The sequence below is a fragment of the Stegostoma tigrinum genome, chromosome 3 (genome assembly GCF_030684315.1).
Source record: "Stegostoma tigrinum isolate sSteTig4 chromosome 3, sSteTig4.hap1, whole genome shotgun sequence".
Lineage (NCBI taxonomy): Eukaryota > Metazoa > Chordata > Chondrichthyes > Orectolobiformes > Stegostomatidae > Stegostoma > Stegostoma tigrinum.
In genome coordinates, this window is record NC_081356.1 from 83,807,879 (window position 1) to 83,822,537 (window position 14,659).

The 14,659-nt window shown below is 39.0% G+C and overlaps 2 protein-coding genes across 2 annotated transcripts in view; both read right to left on the reverse strand.

Annotated features, from left to right (window-relative positions):
• Positions 1 to 1,302: 1,302 nt before the first annotated feature.
• Positions 1,303 to 14,659, reverse strand: part of macir (macrophage immunometabolism regulator) — a 46,910-nt gene continuing 33,553 nt past the window's right edge. Inside the window, exon 2 of the mRNA XM_048527844.2 lies at positions 1,303 to 4,566. Within this exon, the coding sequence (XP_048383801.1) occupies positions 3,930 to 4,566 (637 nt within the window). The 3' untranslated portion in view covers positions 1,303 to 3,929. The remainder of the gene's footprint in view (positions 4,567 to 14,659) is intronic.
• ppip5k2 (diphosphoinositol pentakisphosphate kinase 2) overlaps positions 4,535 to 14,659 on the reverse strand; it is a 249,152-nt gene continuing 239,027 nt past the window's right edge. The window contains exon 33 of the mRNA XM_059644714.1: positions 4,535 to 4,566. The gene's annotated coding sequence lies outside the window, so the exon portion shown is untranslated. The remainder of the gene's footprint in view (positions 4,567 to 14,659) is intronic.

Below are 14,659 nucleotides of genomic sequence, written 5' to 3' on the forward strand. Positions count from 1 at the left end.
AGATTGGACAACTCAAAAGTATTTAGTAACATTACTAGCTGCCCAAATGGATCTTGTCTCACTCTGTGGTCAAAGTATTCCCCAAGGCAGCTTAAGTCACATTGATAATACAAGTAGTAATATCTATTGGAAGTTGGACAATTCAGGCATCATGATTACTAATTCAACTCCTCATGAAACTAGTTATTCAGCTCAATGCCACAGTGTTCTAAACATTGCTCAAGTTTCATGTAGCTGGTGTTCCTTTTGTTATTGTTATGACTTGCAATGTGACATGTTTGATCAAGCACACTTAGTGTGGCATTTGTGATCCTATTATATTAGTGACCTCCATTTAAAACGGATGATCCAAATTCTTTTTTAAAATCAACACCAATAGAATCTGGTTGTACATATATCTTTATGCTGGTACTGGGGGAAGCTGACATCTCAGACTTGCAATTGAGTTATGAGTCACAGTTTTGTGTTTAAAAAAAAATTACAGTAGCTGTTTCAGACTTCTAAATTTATCACCAGCTGCTGCAATGTAACAGTGTCTCATTCTTCAACTGAATGGCTTCAGTAGCATAGAAAAGCCTTCAATTAATATCTTACAAGCAAGTTCTGGAAATCAATTTTAGGATAATTACAGCAACTTTGAATGCAAGTACTTATTTGATACAGGTACTTACATTCAGTACCAACACTGAACATTTGTTTAATATTGTTTTGTCACTGAATATTAAAAGCTATTCAAGACTATTATTTTAGGAGATAGTAGGGCCTAAGCTTAAGTCACGATGCAGATTAAATTTTTGGTCCACCTCAATACAAGATGTCAGAAAACATGCAGATCATAATGGTTAGGAATGGATTCCAAATAGCTCATTTAAAAGCAAAACTATTTGAATTTTGACTGTCCATTATTAAGGTTTTCAATCATACAGGAAAATAAAGCAATTACCTGCTTTCATAAAACATTAAAAACTGTGACATGCTCTCCACAGGACAGAACACAACCTGACACTTTTGTAAAGTTAAGAGGTGTTTTGAGAAAGTCAACTTTGTTGTGCTAATGCTACATTTGAGCAGACATTTCCATCACAGAGGCAATGTATTTATTTTTAATGCCATAGTATTTGTCCACAAATTCTTCCTTATTTTGTCATATTGCCAGTAATTACAGAACTCAATATAAATTATTCTATACACAAAGAAAAATATCATTCCTGTCACAGAATAACTCAAAGTTGTGTCTGCACATAAGTAATATTCTCACATGTGGGACAAGGGCCTGGAAACAGAAAATAAGTTATACTGATCTCCTCATATTGCTTTATTTAAATTAGATACAAACTAGAAAAGGAATTCTATCATCATATGACTAGGGGCCTCTCAGTTTCAGAACAATTCCTGCTTCAGAACAACAAATGCCAAAATACAATAGAACACAGAATGAGATTAACATTTCAGGTTATTAGAATTACATAAAAATTCAGAACTGAAACTTGAAAATGTCCGTATTTGCTGACTATATTTAATTTCCATTACTTGTTTTAATCATCCATTTCACTGAATTTTATTATGACACTAGCTGCTGTAAATCTAATTAAAAAAAGAACATTAAATAATAGATTAGAACTGGTTTTTCCATTTTTAGCCACACTATTTGCTGTGAGGGCAGACATCCTAATAAATTGCACCCACCCTCCCCCCAACAAAACTGGAGACATTTTATTAGGACGCAAAAGCAGGTCAGATGTTTCTACCATAAGCTCTTGTTATGCCAACCCTGTGTTTCAGAGAACCACATCTAGCACTCTAGAAGACAGCACTGGAGTCAAAATATTAAAGAAAGAGTGCAAAATGGTTTAATCAATCATCTAATATATGGTGTATTTCACCTTCCAGTGGCCATCATTATATCTTAATGCTACTTCACTGCAGACCAGCAATTTTGTACCAGGTAGCTTGAAAAAAAAAGATAATAAAATGTGAGGCTGGATGAACACAGCAGGCCCAGCAGCATCTCAGGAGCACAAAAGCTGACGTTTCGGGCCTAGACCCTTCATCAGAGAGTTTCCCATTATCGCTTGAAAAAAACGCTGTGTTTTGGCAAAAAAGCTGACAGAAGAAAGTCAGACTTCTGCAAAATTGGCTGAACAATGTAATCTCTGGATAACAGACAAATGATAAATCTCTAATATTTAACGGACTATTGACCAAGTTTCAATCTGTCTTCAGATTTCAAAAGCAAAACTGAAGAACAATGAAAGGATTGCAAAGTTATATTAATGTAATTTCAGTTCAGGAATCTTCTAAACTCCATTTTCCCAAAACACAAGATCAGATTGGAAAATTGAAGGGGTCAATTAATCCCACTGAGTTAATTGTGTAACATTATCCTATGTCTAAGAATACAATCTGAATCTAATTTCTAAAATTATATCAGTAGCTTCTAGAGGGTTGCTGACCGGTTTCTAGCAAATGTAGAAAACCTCCCTCTCACCTCATTCATTTTGTAAATTCCCAACCAAATTCAACATAAGCAGGCTTTTAAAGCTTAGGCACCTGTGTAGTCCTGAAGATAGATCAGGCATAAGTTGCAAATAGATCAGCGTCAGTTTAGTAAGCAACAGAACCAACACTTAAGTGCTCTATACATTGAGGAATAATGGAAAATTGTGACATGACTAAGTTGGAAAGAGTTAAATTAAAATCTTCAGCTCTATGGATATTTTTCACATATTCAAAAGCTTGCTGTAGCATTGTAAATTAGTATCAAAAGGACACTGAGAAATTCTATACTGTGTTCAGCACTTTATTAAGTTGCTTGAGTTGGGCAAAGCAAATAAGGAGAAAAGTTTTATGAAATTCCTACTAAAATATTACAAAAAGGAGGCCATTTAATTTTTAAGTTGCATCTCATGACTTTAATTGTTGATTCACATGGATGCAGGACCGAACTAATCATTTGAGAAAGAACTGTGAGAGTTCCCTGTTTTCAAACCAACTTATGCAGTTTGTCTTCTTCTAAGGTGGAAAAGTAACAAGCTCACAAAGAACTAGAATAACATAGGGATGGGTTAAAAGGCTGGCTGTAATGGAGTTTATCATTTATCAAGCTAGAAGTTCATTACTTTTGTGCTGAAAACATTTCCAGTCAAACAACAGCTCCAAAAACAGAAATTGCTGGAAAACCTCTGCAGGTCTGGCAGCATCTGTGGAAAGAAATCAGAGTTAATGTTTCGGGTCTAGTGACCCTTCCTCAAAACTCCAGTTCCTGTTAACGTACCAGTGCAAATGGACAGCAAAACTACTACTCTGCAAGTAGTTGCCTCCTAATACAGATCAGATATTTATCAGTTTAAGCTGCAGACAATAAATTGAACCTTCATATAACTGCAAAAAAAGCCATTTCAAATTAACCTTTATTATTAGATAGGACCTAAGCAGCTGTTAATTTATTTAGATCCAATTTCAACTGCCTTCCAATAATAGATGCTTATGCAGTTATAACTTCAAATCTAAATAACAAACTGTAGAAAAGGTTAAACTGAAGATGACTTTTCACAATAGATTATTGCTACAAAATAATAGTTAGCAATTTTTTCAACTAATTCATATTACCCCAGTCCTAACAAAAGGTGACCATTTCAGCCATTTACCAGTAATGTTGAAGTACATTGTTTCTAATCTTTCTGGGATGTAACATATTCCACAGACACTATCTAACCCATAATAATCCTATCAGAAGGAGAACTGATTTTGTGGCCTGGTACAATTTGTATAGAATCAATATTCCATCAAGGAAGTCAACTATCTCCTGTCAAGTTGTCTAGTTCATCCACTCCCCTCAGTCACAATGAAATTCGGGCAAGTATCACACTGACTTCCAAAAGCCCAGTGTTGTTCTCTGTGTATCTTGAATAAAGCCATTAATTTTCTTTTCAAGTTTTATTTCTGCTGAACACACGTTCCCCTCGAAGTGTGAGATGTTGTAACTGGTACTGCAGTACCTCTGTGTCTGCTGGTTCCTTAATATTCATTTTATCTAGATTTAGGTAATCCAAGGATTTTGACGGGGCCCTCTTTCCTTTGATGAGGCAAACTGGCAAAGGTCCACGTAGACATTTGCTGGATTCAAAAGACAGTGACTTGATGGTTTGTTCCCCCGAACTAGGCATTCGCCGTCGTCTTCTACCATTTGCAGCTGGGATCTCATATGGTTGATAATATCGATTCTTTGTTCTGTAGATGCCAGAACTTCTAGACAATCCCACATCATGTTGCTTAGTATGTTGACTGGGCAAAGTTTCTGCTGCACCTGGCTCATTGCCCGACCACCTTTGAGCCAATTTTAAAAGCTCACCTCCGGTAGTAAAGCCAACCAAGTAGTTGGTGTCCATGTGAAGAATCTGATAGCTAGGCACAATCTGCTTTACTGGAGAGCATGGCGTGCTGGAACTGCGAGGCTTCTCAGGCTCTGTTTTACCCAGAGATTTCACTTCTACAGCAGGTGCAGAGAGAACAGGCATGGCTGCCCTGGAAATACCACTGAGGTCCACCTCCATTCTGAAACTGCAGCTGTCAGGCCAAAGTACAACACAACGCTTGTTATAATTGTAACAGGAAACAAGTATAACATCTACACAAGGTTAAACATAGGGCTCTGAAGACATGACCAATCTTCTTAATAAGACCATAAACAATTAATTAGTAACTGAATAATCTTCAGCTCTTTGCTGCCTTGGTTGTAACTTAATCTCTTCAATACACTGAAAAGTATTTAAACAGGTGGGTTTACACTGGAATACAAACTCAATGTCATAGACAAAATGGAACAAATCTATCACGACAGAACATCCGATTTGGCTAGCAATCGGAACCTATATGCAAAGAAACAGGATACAGAGCAGTGATCAGCTGTCAAATGAAAGATTTATGATGTGAAATTTCAAGCAAAACCCTGTGTGCAAGTTAGAATTTTGCAATTAAGCTTGGTCATTTAAGATAAGTATCAAGACTGTCAATCTACACTATTAAATAAACATTTTGTTAAAATGTTATTCAAAATATCATACCAAAGCTGCAAATAATTGTGATTCATTTATTTGCTTGAAGCCTAGCTAGTATGTAATACTTTAAAATAAAGGGTACATTTTATCTCAATTGTTGGTGTAGGTGTTCAACTAGCTTTGGCAATACAAGTGTAGGCACATGACAGAAACCAGGCTATGAGAGTCTAATTCACATTGAAATGGACAGCAAACGTAGAGAGCACTAAAACAGTTCCCCTAAGGGGAATTGATCTGACATGTTAACTCTTTTCTCTCCACAGATGTTGGCAATATGCTGAGTATTTAGAAACATAGAAGATAGTAACAGGAGGGGGCCATTTGACCCTTCAAGCCTGCTCTGCCATTCATCACGATCATGGTCGAACGTCCGACTCAATAGCCTAAATCATGTTTTCACCCCATAACCTTTGATCCTATTTGCCCCATGTGCTATATCTAGCTGCCTCTCAAATTAATTCAATGTATTGAATTCCACAAGCTCACCACTCTTTGGGTGAAGAAATGTCTCCTCATCTCCATCCTAAATTGTCTACACCAAATCCTCATAGTGTGACCCCTAGTTCTACTGGGAACAAGCTCCCCTACCCTATCCAGTCCTGTTGGAATTTTCGAAGTCTCTATAGGAAACCCCCCATCATTCGTCTGATCTCTCATGCAAACAACCCTAACCTAATCAATCCCTCCTCATATGTCAGACCCGCCATCCCTGGAATTAGCCTGTTAAACCTTTGTTACACTCCCTTGAGAGCAGGAGCATCCTTCCTCAGAAAAGGAGATCAAAACTGCACACAATATTCTAGGTGTGGCTTCACCAGGGCCCTGTAGCACTGCAACAACCCATCCCTGCTCCTGTACTCAAAACCTTTCGCAATGAAGGTCAACATACCATTTGCCTTCTTCACTGCCTGCTGCACTGGCATGTTTACTTTCAGTTACTGGTGCACAAGGATACCCAGTTCCCACTGTGCACTCCCCTAATTTCCAGCCATTTTCCTGCATTATAATTAGGTGAATAATAATTATAAGTGCAAGTACAGCAGGACTTGAATAATTAAGAACAATATCATGACACAAACAAAACTGGGTGGTAAATTCTATGTGAATCTACTCATTACTCAAGGCCTTCTACTGGAGGCCAAACTCCTTGACCCACAAAATCAACAGGGTGAGTGGTCGCTTGGTGAACTAGTATAAAGATTCAGAAAAATACTAGTGCTAATGTACAGCACAAGGTGGCTATTCTGCTTATTATGTCTGAGATACCAATTGTCCACAAATTATAAAACTGCTCCCATTGATCTGCTCTCCCTTTGCCTTGTATTCTGTTCTGCCTTAAAATATTTGCATAATTGTTTGAGGATAAAATTGAGTGTATTTAACACAGAGATAGATAGATTCTTGATTAGTGAGAGGATCAAGCGTTACCGGAAGAAGCCAGGAGAAAGGGGTTGAGAAACATATCAGCCACAATTTAATGGTGAAGCAGACTCAATGGCCTGAATGTCCTAAGTCTGCTCCTATGTCTTATGGTCTAAGATGCAAAATATAACAATCAATCATATAACACAATCAACAATCCTCTGATTCCTTTCTCTCTCATGCGATTGTTTTGCGTTACCTAAAAGGCATCAATATTATTCACTTCAATTGTTCCAAATCCTTACCTCGGAGTAAAGAATTTTGGGGAATTTATTCATGTAATTGTTATGCTAATGACATCTACTTCTGATCTTGCCCACAAGTGGGAATGTTTTCTCTGTGTCAACCATTTTGTTATTATTGAGAACCCCATCAAGTCACTCACTTTCATCGTCGCTTTTCTCAATCCAAGCTTGACCGTAATTGGTAAAATAATGGGAACTGCAGATGCTGCATAATCCGAGATAACAAAGTGTGGAGCTGAATGAACACAGCAGGCCAAGCAGCATCTTAGCAGCACAAAAGATTTTGTGCCCCTAAGATGCTGCTTGGCCTGCTGTGTTCATCCAGCTCCACACTTCGTTATCTCGTAATTAGTAGAGTATCTTTGGCATGCTGTATCAATCTACTGAACCATATTTCTAGTTTCCATGGTACCTTTATATTCTGTTTATAATGGAGACTAGACTGCCATAGTACATCATGTGCGAATGAAAATAAAGGTTCCAGACAGGTTTAACATAACTCCTATTTCAGTTCCACCACTGGAAATGTTATTAAATGTCAGTGCCACTACAATATTATGCAGTGAAACATTTCCTATTCCAAGAACTTTTCTGAATCTATTTTGGAGTGAGAGTTTCGGATTACGAGCACCTTGGCAGTGACTCTCAAACCAGAGATTTTTTTGCCTTCTTCCCAATTCAGTCCATCAAAATTAAAAAAGTAAACCTTAAAATTTCCTGTTAGCCTTCTTTGTCCACTCGAAAGCAGTCCCTTATTACAAGGCGTCTCTTATAGTCTGACAACATCTCATTGAATTTGTATTGTACGTTGAAGTATTTCCTAAGGGAACACCAAAACTGCGCACATAATCCTTAACAGTGATTTAACCCCAATGTTTTATACAAATCTATTATTTATTTTACACTTGTACTCTATTCACCAAGATGTAAAATATGGCTCATCTTTTTAAACAGCTTTATTTACCTGTATGTTCATGGTCAAACCCTTAGCCCTGTTAAAATCACCTGTCTTCCTAAAGTACTAAACTGCTTATTTGGAAAACATCCTTTCAAGCCGTCTTCACCGTGAGATTAAACTCTTATCAGCAGGTTTTGAAGTTGTATATTATATATTTACACAGTTGTACATATCTTTGTATTTTCTTCGTTTTGTGTCCAAACAACTCTTGATCCATGATGTACATTTCCTTTTACTTCACGCACCTGAATTTTTAATGTGATTATTCAGTGCTTTCTGAAATTCCACGATTTAAGTGCATTACTTTTGTTAATAAAATGTTTATAATTGTGATCTCAAATTATTGGGTTCTAGGCATTTTCATGCAAGTGAGATTAGTCAGTGGTCCCATGTACAATATTCAAGAAAGATTGAAAATTGTGATTAGAACTTCTGTTCTTTCCTGTTTGACTCCTTTTCAACACAGTTATGATGCATAATAAACCTCAGGTCAATTTGGACTTTGGCAAGATGTGAAACTGAATTTAATAAAACTGGTATATTGTACCAGAAAGAGAAAATTGGATATGAAATGTGCAGAGTTAATTCATTAATGTCTTTCAGAGACAGCATCCCACCACAAAAAACATGTCTTGACCTAAAATGTGACTCATTCTGCATGGACGACTTGATGCTCTGGGAGCAACTTGCCACAGGCAGTAGATATTAATTTACCAGCATTGGTCACAACCCAAGAACAAATCTTAAAAATCATTCAGCATATATTATCATGGCCCATTCAACACAGGCACATTTTTTGAAAAGAAACAGTTCCTTTTTGAAATTTATTTCTAACAATTGTTCCAGATTCTCCTCTCCAGATTCTTAGTTATACCATTTATAAACAAGAAAGTATATTCTCCATAGTATGTTCATATTACAAGGCAGACTCTCCCCTTCACCTCCAAATGACTCAACTTCCTTTAATTGCCTGTTATTGCACTACTTTATACATGGTGCATTTCATAAAATCTTTCTACTAATGTCTAGCCATTTGCCCAGTTCATTTGTGGTACAACCCCTTTTTGTTTCATTTCCCGATCTAAAAAAAATCCAGAGCTATGCTTTTGAATGTGCACTTTAGTTTTTGCATTTCACAATTTTTTTTTCATTTGCTGAATATTTTCAATGGCATGGTCATTATTTTTAAATTATATTAAATCTTCCTTGCTCCATTTTGTGCAACAGAATTAGCTCAAGCAATGCTTCATTCATTATTAGATGAGAAACATACTGTTCTAGAAAGCAGTCTTTGGTAAAATTCCCAATTTGGCAATGTGCTTTATGTTCATATTCATTTCAATTGCACCACTGTTCTATTTCTGCTTTCTACAAAACAACAGTGTCACAATTCAAAACATGACTGTTTACAAACTTTGCATACCATTGAACTATGAACTCTTCCCTCCAGTCCCAGCTCCACATTCCCACATCCAATTGATAAATCTTACTGTCCTTAACCTGTCCAAAACATGACATTGAAATCAATCCAGAGATCAACTTCAAAGCTTTGTTTCCTTCTTAAATCCTCGTGGTAAGACCTCAGATGCATCTGAATCTCATTATGTGAAGTATGTACCATGATTTTTGGTTGGGTTTCTTCCTTTCTACTTGTGTTCTTCACCCTGACACCAAACAGTAAACATTGCATTTGGAACTTTTGGTGACAACTGCAAATGAAAGCCCACGCACTGGGACCACGCAAAAGGAGATGGTTGTAGGTTTTTAAGCCAACAATGTCAGCCTGAAAACCTCGTAGGCGTCTCTCAAGGTAGTTCAGAGATGTAATCATACTCATTTGCTTTCTCAATTATCTTTTCTCCATTATAAAAGGTAAGGACTGGGAATCTTTGCCAAAAATTTCACAGTATTTAATTCTCCTTGTATTTTCTCAAGTAATGCAGCCTTACCTCCCTACCTAGGCTAGTAACAAGTAACAGTCAATGGTTATCTGGAACAGGAGAAAGTCTAACAACCTCTCCTCAATATTCAACAACACTACCACCAAATTTCCCACTGTTAACAACTTGGATATCTCCTATGGTTAAAAGGGCAGCTCAAAATGCCGGATTACTCTTTGGTGAGTGACCCAGCTCTGTCACCATAAATCTATCTACAAGGCACAAATTAGGTGTGAAGCAATACTAGCTATTTGAGTACAGCACCAACAACACTTAAGAAGGTTTGCACAATCTAGAACTGGTTTGGTATGACTTCAGTGCAGCATAAGCAACATATCCCATAACTTTAAGCATTTATTCCCTCCACTGGAGCATTGCACCATCTCAAACAATTATTCAACAGCATGTCCAAAACATATAGCCTCTACTAACTAAAATTCATGGGTCAATATTTTCTCCAACTCAATCATTACCACTAAGACAGGATATCAGCTCACGTTCATTGAAGAGCACAGGAGGGCATGCTTAAATATGAGGTATCAACCCAATGAAGCTACAACATAGGACTGCTTGCATGCCAAACAGTGGAATCAACATGTGACAGACAGAGCTAAACAATCTCACAAGGGAAGGGTCTAAGATCTGAGTTCTTCATTTTTGCCACAATCAGTTGCAAGTGACAGTGGAAAATAAAACTCACTGGAGGATGGGTCTCCATGGATACCTCCACAATCAATTATGGGAGATCCAAGTGCATTAGTTTAAAAGATAAGGCTGAAGTATTTCGCTTCATCTTTCACCGGAAGTGCCGAATGGATAATTCATCTAGGTCTAGTCCTGAGGTCCACAGCATCACAGATGACATTCTTCAACCAATTTGATTCACTCTATGCGATGTCAAGAAACAGATGGGTATACTGGATAATGCAAAAGCTATGCACTCTGACAACATTCCAGCAACAGTATTGAAAACATGTGCTCCATGTCAAGCTGCATTCCTAGCCAAGCTGTTTCAACATAACTACAATAACCCCAAACCAGCCAATTATTGCCTTATACTTTCAAAAGAGTGATAGAGGCCTAATGACATTGCTATCAAGCAGCACTTGCTCAGCAATTATCTCCACACGGAAGCCCAATTTTGGTTCCACCACTGCCACTCAGCTCCTGACTTAATATCACAGCCTTGGTCCAAACATGGACAAGAGAGCTCAACTCCAGAGGTGATTTTGAGTCTAACTTTGGTATTAAGGCAGCATTTGATGGAGAATGGCAGCAAATTGGAGTCAATTGGAATCAGGGTGAGGGGGTGGGCAGGGAACTCTCTGCTGGTCAGAGTCATACCTAGTACAAAAGGAAATAGTTGTGGTCATTAAAGGCCAATCATCTCAGCCTTTACTATAAGAATTCTTCAGCATATTCTTTTGCAAAACAAAAACAAAAACAAAAACAAAAAATTCAATTCCTCAGGTTAAGTTTCAAGGCCCAACCATAAACATCTTAGAAGTTACCATTGGCCAGAAATGGAACTAGACTAGCAGTATGAAAGCTGTGGCTATGACAACAGGTCAGTTGCTGGGAATTCTATGCTAAGTAACTCATCTCCTGATTCCCCAAAGCCTGTTCATGGTATAAGTCAGGAATGTGATGGAATACTCTCAGCTTGTCTAGATGAGTACAGCTCCAAAAGCATTCAAGATGCTTGACACTTCCAGGACAAAGCAACCACTTGCTTGATACCCTATTCACCACCTATAATATTTAATCTCTTCAACAAAAAAATGCCAGTAGTGTGTAACACCTACAATACACAATCTAGCAACTCTAAGTTCCTTGGGCAGCCCCTTTGACATCTGTAATCTACCACATGATAGACAGCTGCTTATGCATGAGAACACCTCCACCAGCAAACTTCCCTCCAAACCACACAACATCACAATCGGAATTATATCACCGATCCTCCAATGTCACTGGTTCAAGATCCTGCAGCTTCCTTTCCAAGTTACACGGCTGTGCCTACACCTACACATGGCAGTAGTTCAAGAATCTCATCATGAGCAATAGATGCTGGCCTAGACAGTGATGTCTAATTTCCATTCTAAACACCTAATAAAGAACATAAACAACTGCATGTACCCTTCCATATGACACACCAACTGATTCCCTCATCATTGTTTGATCAGTATCCTAGGAGTTCTAATAATATTTTGGATGTACCTTCATCAAAAGTTTGAATTGCTGACTCACCACCACCTTCTCAAAGGAATTACACACTGCAAGACCAGCGATAACGCCTACATCCCATGAAAAAAAAAATCAAACATCAGTTTTTCATTTTCTCTGGTTTGATGAAAACAAAACCTACTTCTAAGTTTGTTTTATTTGTAATGCCTGATACTAGATCACTTCCCACTAAGTTAGCATTATACTTTTTCTATTGCCTCAAGAACCTTCTTATAGTTGACAGCAGAAAAGCACGCACCGTCCAACTATTGCCTTACACATACATACACGCGAGAGAGTGTTCACCCATGAGGGATTTTAATGTTTATTTAACACTCCTCTCATGCATGTCAGTATTCCATAAGCAATTTTTTCACCTTATCCATTAGTGTTGCTATTTTTAATGTTATTTGAAATTGAACACCAAATGCACTGCTGTTGCACTTACTAAGGATCCATGGAGGCCCTTTCCATATACATTGTGAGAACTCCCTGCACAGCCATTCCCCTGTGTCTAACATTAGAGTTTAGCACTTTCAACGAACATTAAGTGCTCAGAGTGAAATCTGCTCATTCTTTTCAAGATAACAAAGTGTGAAGCTGGATGAACACAGCAGGCCAAGCAGCATCTCAGGAGCACAAAAGCTGATGTTTCGGGCCTAGACCCTTCATCAGAGAGGGGGGTGGGGAGAGGGTTCTGAAATAAATAGGGAGAGAGGGGGAGGCAGACCAAAGATGGACAGAGGAGAAGACAGGTGGAGAGTATAGGTGGGGAGGGGATAGGTCAGTCCGGGGAGGATGGACAGGTCAAGGAGGCGGGATGAGGTTAGTAGGTGGGAAATGGAGGTGCGGCTTGAGGTGGGAAGAGGGGATAGGTGAGAGGAAGAACAGGTTAGGGAGGTGGGGACGAGCTGGGCTGGTTTTGGGATGCAGTGGGGGAAAGGGAGATTTTGAAGCTTGTGAATTCCACATTGATACCATTGGGCTGCAGGGTTCCCAAGTGGAATATGAGTTGCTGTTCCTGCAACCTTTGAGTGACATCATTGTGGCACTGCAGGAAGCCCAGGATGTCGTCTAAGGAGTGGGAGGGGGAGTTAAAATGGTTCGCGACTGGGAGGTGCAGTTATTTACTGCGAACCGAGCGGAGGTATTCTGCAAAACAGTCCCCAAGTCTCCACTTGGTTTCCCCAATGTAGATGAAGCCACACCGGGTACAGTGGATACAGTATACTACATTGGCAGATGTGCAGGTGAACATCTGCTTAATATGGAAAGTCATCTTGGGGCCTGGGATGGGGGCGAGAGAGGAGGTGTGGGGGCAAGTGTAGCACTTCCTGCGTTTCTCCCCTTCCCCCACTGCATCCCAAAACCAGCCCAGCTCGTCCCCACCTCCCTAACCCGTTCTTCCTCTCACCTATCACCTCCTCCCACCTCAAGCCGCACCTCCATTTCCCACCTACTAACCTCATCCAGCCTCCTTGACTTGTCCGTCCTCCCCGGACGGACCTATCCCCTCCCTACCTCCCCACCTATACTCTCGTCTCCACCTGTCTTCTCCTTTATCCATCTTCAGTCTGCCTCCCCCTCTCTCCCTATTTATTCCAGTTCCCTCTCCCCATCCCCTTTTTCTGATGAAGGGTCTAGGCCCAAAACACCAACTTTTGTGCTCCTGAGATGCTGCTTGGCCTGCTGTGTTCATCCAGCTCCACACTTTGTTATCTCAGATTCTCCAGCATCTGCAGTTCCCATTATCTCTGCTCATTCTCTTCACACAGGTATTAGTTGGAAGTGAGGTGCTGGCCTAGTGGTAATTTCCTGATTCAACTAGTAATTCGTGGCCTCAGGTAAATGTCCTCTGCCATTTGTTCAAATTCTGCAAAGGTATTTAAATCTGGAATACAAAGTTAGTCTCAATAATGGACCATAAAGTTAGCATCATTGCCACAGAAAACTCTGGCTCAGCAACTCCTTTAAGGAAATCTGCTGACCATAACTAGCCTGGTCTACATTTGACTCCAGATCAACAGCAATGTGGATGACTCAGACTTGGCCTAGTAAGCTACTCATTGCGTGGTAACTTGGGGATGTGTAACAGATGCAGGCCTTACCAGAACTGCCACATCCCAAGAAGAAAATTTACAGCAATGACTCCTATTAAATGGCAACGTTCAAGGCTGAGCTTTCAATGTTACTAAATTTAAACACCACCCTTCTGCCTTCTCCATCTACCAACATCAGAGTTTAAAACAGAACAGCACCACTAAAACCCTATTCATCTCTCAATAAGTCCCAGAGGGAAACTTTCTTGCAAATCTGTAGGAAAGTTTAGCTTGATCAATTAAGTTGCCAATGAATTTACAAAAGAGCTAACATTTAACTAAAGTTAACCAAATAATCTCAGGCACAAATAATTTAGTTCAGACAGTACAGCATATCGATTCTAACTGTAATTCAAATTCAAACACGACATCAGGAGAAATACTACCTTAAGATGATCTGGCTCGATTTCTCAAATTCTACTTTTTTAAAAAAAGGATAAAATATTTTTGACACACCAAATGGCACACCTCTTTATATAGAGACTATACCCCTTTATTTACAGAAATAACGTGGTCAAAATGTAGTTGGCAGGTCGTGTTCAAATCCAAGTGGCTCGCTAAATGACCGAGTGCCCGCTCACGAAATTGATGCATGAGCACACACAAATGCCTGGGTCTTGCTTGAAAATAAGTGTGACTATACTATCAGCTACCAGATAGCATTTTGTATTCATAACCCATTCCTTTCATTACGCTGCCACTGCATTATATTTTT